The following is a 14,441-nucleotide window of genomic DNA, read 5'->3' as shown; positions in this document are numbered from 1 at the left end:
AAAAAACAACCCTTTGCAATGGAAAAGTAACTATTCAAAGTATCAAAGATATCAGAGATGAGTAGGATAAGAAAGATTATCTGAAATTATAGTCATGAAAGACAGCAAGATTAACTATGTCTACAGTAAAATAAAATTGAGGTGGTGATATTAACGTTTTTCCTATTTCAGGTACTTGTAGATTTAGCAAGATTTGCCATCTTTTATGATGGGTTTTTATTTTCACAGACCCTGTCAACTTTTCAATACAGGAGAGTGAGAAACACCCTCATATTGGATTTTAAACATATTTTCCTTTCACAAGTAAGTAAGAAAAGGGAAACAGATTTTTTACGAATCAAGCTCACTTGCCAACTTCCCTGCTGAGGCCTATGAAGGTTCTGCTGTAATGTCATACCTCTGGAGGTTTTCAGGACCAGTTTAGGTACAGGCTTCACAAATGGGACAGTTTAGGGACAGTTGATCCCTGTATTTTGGGGCAAGGGTATGGAATCTCCAGATCCCTTCCAGGCCAATTTCTGTTTAATGACTATAGTTCTTAGCTGGATGGTTCCCTTCACCTCATAGAACAAAGGCGACATTTCTTTTGCTGCTTCATAAATCATAATATTCCTGAAAAATATTTGAGAAATTTGCCATTTTTTCAGAAGCAAAATATTTAAGTCCTTGTTTAATGACTTTATGCAAGGCTGCCTCAATGGTATGTCATTGTGTCAATGGTGTTGTAAACAGCTGAGGAAGGGACTGGCTTGGTCTGCAGAGATGCAGAACTGAGCTGTTCGAAGTGAGGCTAATGGCCATGATCTCTCAGTATGATGACTAACAAAGGGCTCAATTGGGAGAAAAAATGACTACGTGAGAATTCAGAATTTCTGTTGAAGAAAGGATTTCATTCCTGGAAAAAAGAGAAGAGTTTGATGAAATAGCCCAAGTCTGTCCTAAGCATTCCAAATCTAAATGCAAAACCTTCATCCTTTTTGAAGTCTATCTCCTTTGCAGGGATTTGCATCAAGATTTCAGAACACCTGAAGGTGTCAACACTCAGTTCCCATCTCACCACCAACCAAAAGATCTTCCATTTTCCAGAAGATATTTGACAGCGCCCTGTTTTGGGCTTGTGCCTGTACCTCTCTGGCTGCTCTTTCTCCAGCCTGTATAGCCCCCTCCATGTACCCGCTCCACTCCGTGGCTGTCTCTGTGCCAGCAAAATAGATCCTGCCGACAGGCTCCCGAATAATCCTGGAGGGGGACAAGAAGTAAGTCACATCAGTCATATCAGAAAAGATAATTTGTATCCTTGGGTTAACGTTAGAATAGAAGTGTTCTACATAACAGCGAGCACTTAAACCTAGTAACTTTGGGTGTGCTGAGCTGAAGGGGGAGTCTGCATCATATTTTCTAAAAATTTACACTGCAATTCTTTCAGTGTTATTTCTGGTAGTGAACCTAGTGGTCATAGGTATGACGGACAATCAGCTTGAGATGAGACCTACTGTATCTCAGTTTCAGACAGTGCGATAAATACCAATGCTAGGCATTACTGGCATGGTGTAGCATTCTGAAATATATCCCCATGATATCTAAAGTAATAAACAATTTTTTAAAAAATTAAAAATTTACTCTATTTTTGCCAGAATTTGCAATAATTATCATTAAAATTATTTTAAAAACCAAGGCCTCCATATGCTCTTCATTACAACTGCTTTATTGTTCCAAGTTATTTTTAAATTATGAAAGCTTATACTTCAAAAGCAGGGCTATACCACCACATTAAAAACTATGTATTTGAATCCAGTAACTTGTCTGGCCAATAAGTCTTTTTGGTTAATCTTATTTTCATGCAAAAACTTGTGTCAGAGAGGATTGTATACAATGGCACACTGATTAATGTATTAAGACTGTACTGCCAAAAGGAAAGGAACAGGCCAGAGAAATCACTCATTGCTGCCAAGGTTGGCAGGAATTAACTCTCTCATCAGTATTTATAAAATACCAGCTAAAGAGGTACCAGAAACAGTAACATCAACCTCAAATACTCGAAGCCAGTTCTGTAAACAGGTTGTGAAAACCTCCCAACTTTCTTCAAAAAACCTACTCAGATGCATTCACTGAATAAGAAATCCATCATAAATGTCCAACTGAGACAAGTGGAAGGCTATATCTGTTTAAAATATTCCCCAGTGATCTTAAAGGTATAAAATGAACACTGACAGAGGATTTATGACCCTTTCTGAGGATATTTGTTAACTTGGTCTTATCTTACTACTCCAAAGCCCACTATAAATAGACACTGTACCTTCCATACTGAGTCATTATGCCTGGTGGGAAGTAGGCTGTGTAGCAACCCCCAGAATACTGCTCTTCACACCAGTTCTTCTCTTCATAATGCACTGGCTGTAAAACAGAGATCAATTCACTGAAGGAAAGGACAAAGTCCTGAAGAAGCTAATAAAAGGACTGAGGAGACAGCAGAGGAGAATAGCATATGATTTGTTGCATGTCAATGTCTGACAAGACGAGCACATTTAACAAGTCTCATAATGCAGCATGGATGCAACACAATAAGCCTTCATTTTAGACACTGCTAGCTATTTTTTAAAAAACTAGACAATCTGGCCACTGTAGAACATAATCCTCTTAATCTGTCAATGTAAATTTATTCTTTAAGCACAAATTTAAGTTTTGAGCCATTTAAAGCAAAATTAACCCCTAGTGTACATGGGTATAGTACTTGTAATGTGTACATTGGACACAAATATATACTGTTAAAAATGCAACATATGGCACTTGCATGGTTCTGCATACCATGTTGTTGTGTTTTAAAAGATGTCATTTCAAGAGATGTTGTCTATAAATTCGACTTGCATAAAATTGACCTTAAAGGACAAAGAGCATTGATCACATAAACTAAGTGTGCGATCACACAAATCCAGTCAGTTATTTACCATTACAGGGAAGAGAAGGCAAGTGAAAGGCAAAAAGAAACCACATGCAGCAGTGGATTCTAGCAACTAGTAATAGAGAAGAATAATTATGCTCTACCAGACTGAGGGGGACAGGCAAACCTGTCACAGCTGAAAACAGTCGAGATGTATAGTGGCAAACACTGTGAACACCATACATGATTCTGGACAAGAACATATCTGTCTTTTAACCATTTCATAAGGTTGTTCTTATTCTCAGTGTCAAACACAACCCAAGATATGACATAACCTCATCTCTACTTCTCTATAGAGGGCAAGAAGTGCTCCCACAGCAGGTACCTTTTCCAAAACACTATGCAGTGCTGTGCTGAAGCACAGCAGCATCCCAGTTTCATTCTGCCCTTCCCCAGTTCAACCAGTCTGACAAGAGAAGCCATGGCTTAGATTGTGTGCTTACATGTAAAGCTTCCTCTGATCCGAGAACCTTTGCATAGAGCTCACATAGCCTCGTCTTCCTGCAAGAGAAAAGCAACATAAAACTTCTGTGTAATGAAAGAGAAAACAAACCACCTCTAGTATGATCTAGATTCAAAAGAAAAAGTATTAATATCTGCATGAACTTGAGGTTCCAGCTTTTTGGGATCTATCCTAATTGTTCAGCCTCTGGATCACTAGAAATAACTCACACTCCTGTGCTGCATAAGTGTTGGTTTTATCAGCAGCTATGCAAACTGTTCCCTTAAGATATGCCTAGCAGCCCAAATTCATATATTATCCAAAGGTTCTCTAGGCTATCAGGAAAAGAAAGTAGTAAGACATTGCATTTTTTTTGTCTTGACATATAATCTAACTTATAGTTTGTTCCTACAAAGGTCCAGGTACTGATAGCCTGAGGCTCTCAGGGAATCAGTACTTTATTTCTGTACCTATAAAATTTCCTCCTGTTTTAGTTTATGAATCTATAAATCCATGAATATACTTCATTCTGTAGCAAACCCCAAGTACAAGTAAGTTTGTTCCTAAAAGCTTCTGGGTCTTACTGTTTACTGTTGGCCACACTGCACCAATTCCGAAACACAAGAAGATCAAGATTAAATAATAGTTAACAATTGTGAAAAACAAACCTTCAAACACAACGCTGGAAAGACATTTACTTCTGGAAGCAAATCCTGTGCTCCACAGAAAGCCATGCTGAGCACAGAATTACAGCAGTTCCAGGTCTCTAACTATCTGGGCTACATGTCAAGCTATATAAGCATATGAGGAAACCACATCTATACTGCTGTATGAAGCAACTCAGCTATACTCACAAGCAGCTGAACTCAAATAATGTTATAAGAAAGGGGATGAGGAAAGCCTCTGCTCTGCCCTTTCTCCACATGTGACCTGCCCTTCAGGGAGCTTGGGAATGGTATACCAGAGGCTGGTGGGGATTCTCATGTACAGCCAGCTCCAGGGCTCCAAGAAGGTACAAATTCACTGTTGTTTGCTAACCACATTGCAAATACAGATAAAAATAGCTGTGCAAAAGAAAACATTCAGCTTCAGGTCAAGGGCATCTTCAGACTCTTACGAAATTTCAACCTTGGAAGGAATTATTTGTCAATAATAGGTAGCATTTCACAGGAAAAATAAACAGAAATGCAGTTTCTAAAGGACTGAATTGTACCAACATCAATCTATTCTGAGGTAATTCTCCCTAATAAGAATAATCCTTGAAGATGAGCTAGTCTCTGCAATATCTGCACTTTTTGTCCTAGAACAATTTAAATAAATACATATTTATGGATTTATGGCTAACACTAGCATGAAACATACGGAATATGCAGTGAGTAAAATCCTTATTTCTTGGGTTTGGACTCAGATGTGAAATTGCTACCAGTACTAAATAAGAGGAATGTTATGCCTGGAGATACCTAGGTAGGGTCCTGTTAAGAGTTACACTGTGCCTGGTGTGGAAGCAGCAAACATGCAGACACTCAGCTCTGTTCGCTGGCCTCTTATTCCACAGCAGTGTGTGGTGCCATCACCTTCGTTGCACAGCTGTGAAGGGTAGGGCACAGTCTAACCACAATAATTCCTCATTGGCACCTGGCCTGGGAAGACCAGCTGGAAGGCAGCAGTGAGTTTTTCTCCCTTCAGTCTGGCCTCAGTAAAATGGTTTCCATCCCCTCCCACAATTGCTGTTCTCAGCCATGATTTTGGACAGCTGCCATGGGCTCTGCATCCTGCTCTTAATGTCTAAGCATTACCAAAAACCTTACCCAGCCATCAACATGATAGAGGGAAAGCCCAGTTTGTATTGATAGGCAAGCACAGCATCACAGCAAGACGCATCCTCTGTAGGGTGCCACAAGAAGCCTGTCCTCAGAAGAGATGCCTCCCTGCAAACACCATAACCCCCATCTAAACAACACAAACTGGTCGCACCCTGAGTGTGCCCTAGGAGAAGGTCCAGGTTCATGCTCTGCCTTCTCCTGGACCATGATTTCCACTGGAAGGAGACTTGTGCTCATGCGCAGGACAGGAGTTGCAAAGCAGCCCACTGGGCTCCTGCCTTGGTCGACTGTAACCAGGACTTGAGGAGCCAGAGGCACCCCTGCACCAGCGTACCTCTATCGGGTACCAACCCAAGCATATTTCATAACTGCAAAGTCCTTCCTAGTCTAAGGTTCATTCCTCAAAAGATAAAAGTTCAAAATCCTTCTGTTTACAACTTGGCCATAATCAGCAGCAGAATCAGATAATTGTGCTAATGACATTAACGTCCAGGGGAAAGCAACCTTTCCTTCATAGTGCCGTGCAAACTACCAGGACAGCCCTTCATTTCACAGAAAGAGAAGCTGAATTACTGCAAATGCTCAGCTGTATCTAGCATATTGACACACAGCGTAAGATACCATTTGGTGTTTATGATGGCTTAAAATGCTGGGCACACTGGATTTCAGAATACCTACACTACTTTTATCATCAGCCACCTGCTGGGGGTCTATCTCAAAGCCTGGGTGCTGAGGAAAAGGCTGACTTGTCCATTCCTGCCAAATTTAAAAGTGCTCTGTGGTACCAGGCTGTCATTTGAAAAGACTGGGACATTAACAACCCCATTTAGACTCACTATCCACAGATTGCTAGACTACCTGCAAAGCTAATCTGAGATGACTACACCTTCTACAGTTGAACTAGCTATTACTGTAAAAATGTTTACTTGGACACAGTATTCCTTGTGACATGCTTTAAAAACAAATGTGTTTTCTCCATGTCAAAATAAGGCTCTCCTCATATCCACACTTTCTATTTGTAGCTTTAATTTTATCAGATACTGTGAAGAAGTGTGATGGAAAAATTTCATTACTTTGTAAATTCTATTTTACTAATAAACAGAAGAGCACTGCTGTATGCATAGATTTGGTTTAACAAGACAGTAAAAACAAGCTTCAGCTGTGCCCGAAAGGCATTTTTTCCCTTTACTGAGGGTGGAGAGCTGGAGGCAGCTTTCTGACCTCTTTGTGATGCAGAGGTCTCATTCATGGCAGCTACAGCAGCCCCAAGGTTACACTGTGTTACAGACACTGTGTTACAGACACTGAAAGAACCCTCAGTTCAAGAAGGACAGGGAACTGCTGGAGAGAGTCCAGCGCAGGGCAACAACGATGATTAAGGGAGTGGAGCATCTCCCTTATGAGGAAAGGCTGAGGGAGCTGGGGCTCTTTAGCTTGGAGAAGAGGAGCCTGAGGGGTGACCTCAGTAATGTTTACAGATATATAAAGAGTGAGTGTCACGAGGATGGAGCCAGGCTCTTCTCTGTGACAACCAATGATAGGACAAGGGGTAATGGGTACAAACTGGAACACAAGAGGTTCCACTTAAATTTGAGAAGAAACTTCTTCTCAGGGAGGGTGACAGAACACTGGAACAGGCTGCCCAGGGAGGCTGTGGAGTCTCCTACTCTGGAGGCATTCAAGACCTGCCTGGATGCCTTCCTGTGCAACCTCATCTAGGTGTTCCTGCTCCGGCAGGGGGATTGGACTAGATGATCTTTCGAGGTCCCTTCCAATCCCTGACATTCTGTGATTCTGTGACTCTCCAGGAAGAAACATCATGCTCAGAGGCCAAAACTGTCCTTCTTGCAAGTTTTCAAAGAGCTCGGTGCACTCGCAGGAAGCCAGAGAGGCAGCGGTGGGGATGGATGAGGGTGGCCCTGAATGCTTTCCAGGAAGAGCAGCAGAATGTTTACATTGGTTTTATAATCAGCAGCTTAGAGCAGTTCTTTTGCAAAAGTGCCATATAAGCAGAGCAGGCCAGCTGGAAAATGAGAACCAGGCCCTGAGACTGTCCAAAGGGCAGGGGCTAGCTGCCACATCTGCTGCCTGATGGGAGGAATTCTGTGGGGTCTTCATCCAAAAACACCTAAGAGATCTTCTTGCTTAAAGTGACATGTCCTCCTACGGTTGCAAAGTTACAGACAACTTCCTTCAAATCAGTGCATATTTTTCCTACTCTGGTGATTTGTAACAGACATTTTACTGGAATTCCATGCAGATCCCCTGTGTTTGTACCTACCTTTCTTCTTTTGTGAGACCTGTCAGTCTTCTACATTTTCGAGCAAGAATGAAGCTGTAGGAAGACCACAAACAATTTACTTTCATTATATTACTACATTTCCTGCATTATTTAAAATGCCAATACCTTATGATGGGGTGTTGTGATTCATAGTATTATCTCTATCCAAAATATCTATTTACTCTCCCTGCATAATGTTATACGATCCACCTGCTGCTTGCAGAACTCACGGTGAAAGGAACCACTCTGAGATTCGGGTTAAAATATTTGTATGAGCTGTTTCCCAATGACCTTAATTTTATACAGCAGTGCATGTAGGCATATAGGAACATGAGATAAAGCCTAGGATTGAACTGTAAATTATTGTTAAATAAACTTTCTAAGACTGATCATATTCAAACAAAACAAAACAACAGCAACAAAACAAACAAACAAAAACCAGAACAGAACAAAGTATAATTCTAGAAAACACACTTTTGGGAGGCAAAATATCTGGAGAAGACTTTAAATTTCTGTAACCACCCCCTTTTTTCTTCTGTGTCCTTTCCTCTTCTCCAATTTCGTACTTTGCCACACAAAAAGGCAAAATATGACCATGAGAAAAAGAAATACAGAATTTCATTTTTTAAATTAGCAATTAAATCATAGATATATATATTTTTTAAATAAAAAACCAAATATATTCACCACACACTGATAAACTCAACTCTCTAAATATTTTAAAGTATTTCCCTTCAAAGGTAGCAGGTTTTATTTCAATTATTGCCTCTAAGACAAACTAAAAAGGCATTAACTAGACACCTTCTTTGTCTCTTACCCTATTATGGCAGGAAAGCTGCCATCAGGCTTAGTATCATCAAGTGTTAAACCAATTGCAGCATCCTCATCTTCAATGATCATGGTACCACAATACCCTGTTAAGCACAAGGTGGAAAAGAAGTGAAGATCCACATATTCAAACATAGGAACAAGCTGACAAGAAGTTGTGAAATACTCAGAACTTGACTGGAGGAAGCCCTAAACAACCTGATCTAAATTCACCCTGCTTTGAGCAAGGTATGGTACTAGATGACACCCAGAGATCCCCCTCAGTCTCTATCCTCTGATTTTATGATTCTAACACAAGGAGATATGAAAACAAATGGAAGGAGAACAAAGAAAAAAGTAAATGATCCCCATCGAGTGACAAAAACTAGTGCACTGCTCCCTTGCTGATCTGCAAGGCAGTGTAGTGTAGTGTTGCCTTGAGTCAGAGAAGTGCTAGATTCTCCCTAGAAGAGAAAGTTCAGGTCTGAGATGTTCTGACAACCATCTTTTTCAAGCATCTTTAAACCAGCAGGACAATCAAGGAATCTCCTGATGTTGAGTTAATGATAAAAAAATAAATTATTCTGCAACCTGATTAGCAAGGTAATTATTAATTGCACAGAAACAGACTGCTCTCAGATACTGAAGATGTTCAAGTGCCTCTAGCACAATTGTTTCCACCTATGACATTTATGTCAGACACAGGAGGAGACATCAGTACCTTGCTTTGGAAATGCAAATGTTGTTGAAATAAGCGTTTGAAGAAAAAAAAATTGTTCTTAAAACAGCAATGGTGTTAGCAAAGCACAGCACACAAACTGTGGGTTCTACCCGGAAATCGAAGTCATCTCTTGCCAGTCCATCCCAAACCCAACAGCCACAATCCAGAACTCTTAAAATAATTAACAGAGATGGATACTGGGTGAGATTTGCACACAAACACAGATTTGGACTCATTATAACCCATAATGAGAAATGTGTGCCATTACATTGCAGTTTGTCATATTTTCAGTAAGTTCTAAAAGAAATCTGAGCAATCATGATGTAAAGGGCATCCAGGATGACTAGCCCAGCTGTTGGTATCTATGTGGAGACAGCTCCAATTAACCCTGCCCAGTGTGTCCAGAAGGCAGAACTTTCACAGGCTGATAACTGATGGGATAAAATACCTATTCATCACACATGACTTGCATCTTTACATTACTGTACAAGTGGGAGAGACTCAGCTCACACCCAGGTGCCACTGAAGGAAAAGGAGAGGACAACAAAGAAAAACCAAAGCAACAAGCAAGAGACATGAGTTCCACCTTCATGCCTACCCCCATCCACCCTCTCTTCCCAATCGATCTCTCAAGTTTCTCAAACAGGGAAAGGCAAAAATGGCATAGCAGTGTACCAAGTCTCCTTCTAAGGTCCAGCATCTTCCAAACACAAAGTCTGCTCCATTACCATGTACCCTCTTTCCTCTCTCTGTCACTGCTATACCATTCAATTAAAACATAATACCCTTCTTCCTCCAAAATGTTTCCTTATAGTACACAATGCACTTGATGACTGAGCCCATGGGGATTCGGTTGATGAGCTGGTTTCTCGCTGGGGGCAAAGGTGGGTTGAAATGAATCTTCAAACAAAGAGCTGGGGGAATGGCACTGATCACATATTTGCCCTGGAAAAGAAATTACACATAAACCAAATGCATTCTCTACTACTTCATCCTAAGTATATTGCTCTAATGATCTTGGCAGACATCTGAGGAAGCTGCAGGGTGTATCTTCTGAAGTAATTTTGGCATTTAGCATAAGAATTGCGAAACTGAAACCTCACAAAATCCTGTTTTTTAAACAACAAACAAGCATTATATAAACAGCCATCTGTTCCAATGATGGGCACCTGCTCTTTCCCCAGCACTTGAAAAAAAGCCAGTGGAAACATTTTCCGTGTTACAAGAGTCCCTCAGTCTCCCTTCCATCTGGACTCCTCTGTTACAACCTGGAAGCAAAGTCTGAAGTGTTTTTCACAGAGTTTACTACTAAGCTACTATCTTCTGTTCATCTTACAACTATCCTTTAATTCAGAAGATTACTGAATACTAGAAGATACGTTAGTGAAGGAGAAGTTCAAATAGGCACTTTGCTTTTCAGACATCACTTTAAAGCTCTATCATTGCTATTAATCGGAGACAATGAGAAAGTGTGACTTTCTGTCCCAGTCACTTTAATCTCTGCTACATTTTTGTACAGGGTCTTGTAGAAGTCAAAAACCAAAAGCTAAATGTTTTCTAGACATGCCAAAATAAACTGCTGAGTGTTAGAGGTTTCATTACCTCATATAATTCATGGTCTAAGGTTTCCACTACAACACGTTCACTCGACTGGTCGATGCGGACAACTGGCTTCCTCAGCTTCACCCGGCCTCCCAGGCGCTCCATTATTTTCTCACTGATCTGGCCAGAGCCTCCAACAAACTTCCTCTCCTGAAACAGAGAAAAGGACAACTTGGGAAAGCAGAATCAACAGAGTGGTGCTTGTGAAGCATGTATCATGGCAAACATTTTTCTTGGCAATCAAAACAAATCCCATTCTTCTGTTGTTAGCAAACCATTTCAGGAAAGTTCATCAGTCTCACTTGGAAAACATATTCACATTCCTTTCTCTTTTAGTGAACTCCTCAAAAACTTCCTGTATTTGACCACTAGCCGAAAGTAGAAGTATCAGTAACCTCAGGAGAAAATCCCTTCTCATGTGGTCTCCAAATGGATTGCACAGACTGTGATATGTTTTCCAAGTAAGACTGATGAACTTTGTTAAAATGTGAGTCAACAAGACTTTTGGAGAGTGCTTAAACTTTTAAACGCTTCTCTGAGTTCACTCTTATCCCTGCAGAAGTCTGTGCATCAGAAGAACCCTCATCTTCATAATAAGTAACAAACTGTAAGATGGAATCTCAGAGGTGCAGGAGCAGGCTGTCACTGTGTGCTGAAAGACAAGCCGGTGGGGTAGAAGATTGGCTTGGTTGAATAGAGACCTTTGGCTGGAACTTGAGAATAAAAGAATTTATAACCTTTGGTAGAAGAGGCAGACAACTCAAGAGGACTACAAGGATGCCGTGAAGCTGTGCTGGAAGAAAACCAGAATGGCCAAAGCCCAACCAGACCTGAGCCTGGCTATTGATGCAAAAGGAAACAAGAAAATGCTTCTATAAATACATCAGCAACAAAAGGAGGGCTAAGGAGAATCTCTACCTTCTGCTGGATGTGGGAGGAAGCATAGTGACAGGAGATGAAGAAAAGGCTGAGGTACTTAATGCTGCCTTTGCTTCAGTCTTTCACAGTCAGACCAGTTGTGCTCCAGGTACCCAGTCCTGTGAGCTGGAAGACAGGGACTGGCAGCAGAATAAAGCACCAATAATCCCAGGGGAAATGGTTAGCAACCTGCTACACCACTTAGACACGCATGGGTCTATGGGGCCAGATGGAATACATCCAAAGGTACTGAGCGAGCTGGTGAAGGTGCTCACCAAGCCACTTCCCATCCTTTATCAGCAGTTCTGGCAAAGTGGGGAGGTCCCAGTTGACTGGAGGCTGGCAAACATGATGCCCATCGACAAGGGCTACAAGGAGGATCTAGGGAGGTGTTTAAAAGATGTATAGATGAAACTCTTAGGGACATGGTTTACTGCAACTGTCAGGTTAACAGTTGGATTCAATGATCCTGAGGGTCTTTTCCAATCAAAATGATTCTATGATTCTAAGAAGGGATATAGATTACACTAAAAATGCATCCTGCAGTACGTAATCTAACCTAACTTAAACTCTAATCACCTGTACTATGACACAGAACTGAAATAATATATTATGCAATGCATTTACAATTAAATTATCTATAATATTTATATCTATGCATATTTATCTGTTTTAACATGTTTTAATGTAGTCTTTGTATTTTTTAGTTACATGATTAAATAACTTGCATTTCTAAAAATATAATTACTTCTAATACAATTAGCAAAACTTCTCAAATAGAAGACAGCTAACAGTGTTTATTGAAATGCAGAAACATTTCAAACATTTTAGAGCAATATCATATTTAAGCAGGAGTGTTAATTTTCTTCTGACTGATTTTAAAATCTTTAAAATCTTAGCAGTTTGAATCTATGGAAGCTTGCGTCTTTGGGAAACCAGCTCTGGTCTACATATTCAGCATTATTTTGAAGCACTCTACACACTCACACTTTTACAGCCAGCATTGCCATCTCCATGAAGTGGTAAGGCTTGCTTCAGCCTCATGACAGAAATAAGCGTAGAGTAAAACTTTCTTTTTCCAGTGTGGCTAAGCAAAGTGTGTGTTCTAACCAGAACCTAAAATGAAGTCAAGAGTCAGGAACTGATACAAATCTACTGATCCCTGGGCTGATGCCTTCAGCAGAGGAATAGCCTTCAACACTAGTTTTGCAAGATCCAGATTAACATGTAAATGAGTAGAACTAGTTATCAATGTGCTACTGGCTCAAAATCATTGGTGTCTCAGTTGGCCCTCTGAACTAAAATAAACAAACAGAAGAATGAAGTTAAAAGAGAGCCTGTCACAAGTCACAGGTGATGGCTGACAGTACCTGCCCTCCATTGGTTGTTGAGAATATCCTTGCTGTGCCCCCACACTGCTTCACGTACCACAAAAACCAAAGGGCAGAGACCTCATGGGGTTCAGAAGTGACATCCACATTCACAAACAGGGTTGCGAAACTCTTGGCAGCACTGCAACAAACACAAACACAGTTCATTTAAAAACTGAAGAAGGGTGACAAGCTTGTTCTGTAGTAGTGGAGAGACTACATTTGGCAACCTCCTCTTTCACTGAGAGCAAAGGATTCCTTAATTTCAGTTAAAGTAGGAAATAATTTAATTTCCTTTTATGCAACATTAAAAAAAAAAAAAAGTTAATCGAGGACAGCTGTATTCCAGCAAAATTAGTGCTCCAGGGGATGCAAGAGCCAATTGAAGTTCATATCACTTTATGCTACTAATACAAGGTTAGCTTGTCACCCTAGACTCAGGATTAAGGGAACCAAGCCCTCCTGTCTTCACTGGACTCCAAAACCCCCATGTCCTCCCATGGTTCCTGGGTTACATTCAAGATCTGCCACTCTGTTTGCACCTGCTGAATGCCTGTCCCACAAGCACGCAGCATAGGGATTATTCAACATTTGTCATAAAAAACTTAGGGATCTTGTCTAAGCTAATTATCTAAGCTCTCTGGATTAGTCAGCATCCCCTCACTGCCTGCTCCTCTACTGTGCTCAGGGAGGGTGCTGCAGTTGTAACACAACAAGGAAAGAAATGCAAGTAGGAAGCCATAACTAAGGATATATAAACATTCATGTAAAGGTCTGGCAAGAAAAGGGAAAGGGTACTTTCAGGTGCTCAAGTCAGTATTTTAAACAGTGGTCTGGTAGCCACAGAAGTGGAAAAGTGGCCTGTGTCTCAAAAAGAATCACAGTTTCATGTCCTCCAGCTGGTGCTTTTATAGCAATTCTACTGAAAATTACTCTGTAAATTCATATGAGATATTGTGGTGCACTAACACAGAGATAATTAAGGTTCAAGAGACATTCCTCCTGTTAGAAGCAAACACTTCCTCTGCCCTTACAATGAGGAGGAGTTTAAAGGGACATGGACAGGACCAGAAGATGCTCAGCTTAACTGTACTGTGATTGACAGGGATTGAGATTCTGTAAGTATTTCATATGTCAGACATCAGGCAATCAATAACTTCCAAAACCAGTACAGAATCCATTTTAATTGCTTCTTCCTTTTTTTTTCCTCTGTTTTCAAACTTAAAAAAAAAAAAAAAGATGAAAAGTTGAAAGTGTCACTCAAACATACTATTTCAAACAGCTGTAGATCTATACAGAAGAAAAGGCATCTTCTGTCCTTACTAAAAATGCAAAGTCCAGCTGAAGAAAAAGCTGATCCATTTTCTTAAAGGCAGTTACATTCTGGCTTCACTCTTGACAGCCAAAAATAATAAAGTATTTATCAACATTTGTCAGTATGAAGACATACTATAAAATATGACAACCCTGAAAGGTATTTTGTCTAATGGGAGAATTAGTATATGTATATGCGTTAATATTTCATAAGCAGAAGGTATT

At 40.4% G+C, this 14,441-nt stretch overlaps 1 protein-coding gene across 1 annotated transcript in view; it reads right to left on the bottom strand.

The window, feature by feature from the left end:
- The window catches only part of MAOB (monoamine oxidase B), a 56,058-nt gene that overhangs the window by 6,057 nt on the left and 35,560 nt on the right, over positions 1-14,441 (bottom strand). The window contains exons 6-13 of the mRNA XM_065860385.2: positions 12,903-13,044; positions 10,615-10,764; positions 9,798-9,957; positions 8,302-8,398; positions 7,485-7,538; positions 3,382-3,439; positions 2,297-2,394; positions 1,128-1,239 (exon numbers count right to left, since the gene is read on the bottom strand). Of these exons, the coding sequence (XP_065716457.1) occupies positions 1,128-1,239; positions 2,297-2,394; positions 3,382-3,439; positions 7,485-7,538; positions 8,302-8,398; positions 9,798-9,957; positions 10,615-10,764; positions 12,903-13,044 (871 nt within the window). The remainder of the gene's footprint in view (positions 1-1,127; positions 1,240-2,296; positions 2,395-3,381; positions 3,440-7,484; positions 7,539-8,301; positions 8,399-9,797; positions 9,958-10,614; positions 10,765-12,902; positions 13,045-14,441) is intronic.

Source organism: Patagioenas fasciata, chromosome 1 (assembly GCF_037038585.1).
Source record: "Patagioenas fasciata isolate bPatFas1 chromosome 1, bPatFas1.hap1, whole genome shotgun sequence".
Lineage (NCBI taxonomy): Eukaryota > Metazoa > Chordata > Aves > Columbiformes > Columbidae > Patagioenas > Patagioenas fasciata.
Note: the sequence above shows the minus strand (reverse complement) of the source record. Positions and strands in the feature narration are given on the sequence as shown.